The sequence below is a fragment of the Lactuca virosa genome, chromosome 3 (assembly GCF_052849685.1).
Source record: "Lactuca virosa cultivar CGN04683 chromosome 3, Lactuca_virosa_CGN04683_v6, whole genome shotgun sequence".
NCBI classification, from domain to species: domain Eukaryota; kingdom Viridiplantae; phylum Streptophyta; class Magnoliopsida; order Asterales; family Asteraceae; genus Lactuca; species Lactuca virosa.
This window is the reverse complement of record NC_136428.1, coordinates 99,085,132-99,088,666: the sequence shown is the minus strand read 5'-3', so window position 1 is coordinate 99,088,666 and position 3,535 is coordinate 99,085,132. Positions and strand designations below refer to the sequence as shown.

General features: G+C 35.4%; 1 protein-coding gene across 1 annotated transcript; it reads right to left on the bottom strand.

Annotated features, from left to right (window-relative positions):
• Nucleotides 1–266: 266 nt before the first annotated feature.
• LOC145166264 (uncharacterized) lies at nt 267–2,379 on the bottom strand. The gene is made up of 2 exons (XM_079085205.1): nt 2,183–2,379; nt 267–1,983 (listed from the first exon to the last, which is right to left on the bottom strand). Exon 2 carries the CDS (start codon nt 1,763–1,765, stop codon nt 707–709), a length of 1,059 nt encoding a protein of 352 aa, XP_078941331.1. The 5' UTR covers nt 1,766–1,983; nt 2,183–2,379; the 3' UTR covers nt 267–706.
• Nucleotides 2,380–3,535: the final 1,156 nt, after the last annotated feature.

Genomic DNA, 3,535 nt, shown 5'->3' with positions numbered 1-3,535 from the left:
ACTTTTCTATCTCCTTTTTTTTCTATCTTTCTCAACCCACAACATATAGAAACTCTATCTTTCTCAACCTATTACATATGAAAATCCTATCTTTTTCAACCCACTCAACCTATTTGCCACATCACCATTTTTTATTTGATTAAATTAGAAAATATAAAACAAAATAAAATAAAATATTTTTTCCTATAAAAATAAACTTTTGCTAAAATAACACAAAAAAACCAAAAAAAAAAAAAAAAAAAAGAAAGATAAGGCATATTCACGCATGAAAACAAAAAAGAGGAATACTTTTATTTTGTGTCCAATCAAAGAAAGAGGCAGACTCCAACTTTACTCCACAATTTATTTCACATACATAGATATGAATGACGGGTTCATTAACCCGCTGGAATATAATGAATTCTCCAACCCGCTGCAACCACTAATCAAGGGGTCGTAACCCAGCGGTACCTCCAGTACCACCCTAACCCATTTCTAACCTTTCTCACGACTCCCTCCTCCCTTAGATCTATTTGGGCCTTTGTATAGGCTAGGCATGAAGATGACATGAGTTCTATTACTTTAAACGAGGCATTATAGCACATACTAATCGAGCATAGTAATGAGAAATAATGGGCATGAAGCAAATTGAAGCAAAGTCATAATCTTTATTAATCATGATTTAGAAATGTTCATTCCAAAAAAGATCCCAAGTAATATGTTGCAATCAAGCAACCAAGAGACATCTAAGGGCATTGGTCCTTTCGTGGCTATCCATCTTCAGATCAACACAATGGTGATACACCCAGTCGATTAACTTGTACCTTGGCAACTGTCTGGTTTGGTAGCCATGAGAAACATTTTGTGGGACAGAAAAGTCGGACTCAATCTCCATGGTCCTAACTTCATGAGACCCATAAAACCTTCTGTCAACTACACGATCATAGTTCATTGGATTTGGATCGTGTGGTACAATGCCTTCAGAAAAGTATTGCCAATCATCAACATCCCTTACTCCAAGATTAGGAGAGCATGCAGTTCCAAGAATATAAGCAAGGGCGAGATCTTCAAGAGTGTAGTTGTCATCAGGTGGAAACCAGGAGCAAACACAATCTTTAATGTGCCAATCGAATAACCACCATGGTCGTCCTCTTGCATCACTTGAGAGTGGAGCGAAATGCCAAAGATTTTTTTCTTTCATGATTTGGGTAATACCATGAAAGAGCTCTTCTTCAAGTGTGAAGTTATTAATGCCAAATGGGTTTGCATTGTTAACATCGATACACTCGCCTATAATGGGTATGTATAGGGCGTTATCAAGAGTAAATTTAACATGAGTGGGTCGGATTGAAGCATTGAGTGAAGTCAAATAAGAGTCATACTCATGGGAGAATCGAAAGAATTCTCCTTGATATCTTTCGTTGAATGCAACAAAAGAAAGCTTGCTTACAGCCTCACGATTGGAAACATAAAGGTCGATGAACCACATAGAGATGTAACATCGCGCAATATAGATCTCTGAAGATACGCCTGGTGGAGGTGGAAATATGTCCATAAACTTTCTGTAGGGATCCCACTGACCCACAAACATGTGGGCATATAAATCAACCAACTTGTCGAAAATCTCTTGTGTTCGAAGGTTAACATAACTTAACCTGCTGAAAAATCCCATTTGTGAACTTTCAAAATGATATTCTGGAAGTCCGAGTAGGTTTCCAGGAATCATTTGAATTTCAGTGGCTAGAACGTTGTTACACACTCGAGGAATTCTGTCAATCTCATACATTTTGTTGAATGGAATAATAAATAGCAAGTTTCTATATGGAACCCTAATAATTGCTTACACTTTCCGTCTGTTATGGCCTCTAGGGTTCACAACATGTGGAAGATCGCTGATAACCATCAGGAAGACAATAATCTTTCTCTATCCGCAAATTGTAGTAGGCATGGTATCTGGCTTCAATGTTGTGAGTATATATGCATCCATCTCTGCGCTCTTTCTCCCTGGAAATACTTACTAGATCAAATCGTTGACACAAAGTCGGTTTCATTGACAAACGTTCTTATTTCTTCACGACCAAATAATATACGAAACCCACAAAACCACAATGAATGATGATACACAAAAGCATAGCAAACACAAATTAAACAAAGTAAATAAAAGAAAATTAAGAGTAACAGTGATCACTTAAACTGTACGAACCAGTAAAAGAGAAAATGGAGTAATGGAGAGATTAGGTAAAGGAATCCTCGGTGAAAGTAGCGAAACAGCACTACATCGATCGACAGCGCGGCTCGTTGATGGATTAAAGGCTCTGATTGTGTGCTTTGCAAGTTGCAGAGGCGTAGAACGGTAGAAGCAGCTCAAGAAACCAAGCGACTACATACCGGAACTTTTTGAATAACTCAAGATGTGTGTTAGGGGTGTTTGTTTTATCTTTTAAACCAATTTTTAGCCTTTATCTTTTCCTAAAAGTAAAAAATGAACCAATTTTCCTAAAAGTTAAAAAGGAACCAAAAGATGTTTGGCAAAGGGAAAAGATCTTTTAAAAAGAACTTTTCAGAAATAAGGAAAATGCATTTTAAAAAGTCACGGAACGTGACTTTTTGTAACTTTTGAAGCCCTTAAAACTGAAATTACTTATATACCCCCAACTACCCTAATCCCAATTACCTTTTTTAGTTATTTTACGTGTAAAAGTTAAACCAAACATTTTTTAAAAACAATTTTTGACTTTTGCTTCTCAAAAGCTAATCCAAACACATTTTTAAAAACATCTTTTGTAAAAAGTCCTTTTACAAGAAGTCTTTTTACAAAAATGACTTTTGAAGGTAAAAAGATATCCCAAACACCTTAGTATTATTATTATTATCATTATTATTATTATTATTTTCTCACTGGTTCTATCTTTAGAGGGTGTAGTTTAGAGTAAAAGAGTTTTAGGAAGAAAAAAAAATAAAGAGAGAAAAGAAGAGAAAATGAAGAAAAAAAAATTGCCTATTTTCGAGAAGTAAAAGAAAATTAAACATTTTGTTTTTTTTTCTCCAAATCATTCAAAATCAGAATGAAAGTTAAAGAGTGAAAGTGATTCTTTAATTTTTTTTTTTAATAAAACTTGAGAATACCAAAGTCTTTGGTTATAGATATAAGACAAAATTGCAAAAATGGTCCCTGTGGTTGGCAAATTTATGTACTTTTGGTCCAAAACGAAATGTTGGTGCACCACCGGTCCAATTTTGAATACCTTATGTGATTTTGGTCCCTATGATTGACATTTTTGTGTGGGTTTGGTCCACACTCAACTTAAAAAGACGGATATGCCATTATATTTCTTTTATTAATATCTTTTTTAATTTCTTATTATTAAAAGAAAAAAATAACACCTACCCCAACCCTCCTACTCACCTTTACCTCTCTCTCTCTCTCTCTCTCACTCTCTCTCTCTCTCTCTCCAAAGAGCGTGGCTGCTGGGTACTTCCCTTTTAATTGTTTCCCTTAAAAACCCAAACCACCATACGCCCCTCCCATTTGCTTCCTTCTGGCATTCAATCGATC

What these genes read in the sequence shown, in the direction of transcription:
- LOC145166264 (XM_079085205.1), bottom strand. Translation starts at nt 1,765, where the DNA reads ATGTATGAGATTGACAGAATTCCTCGAGTGTGTAACAACGTTCTAGCC.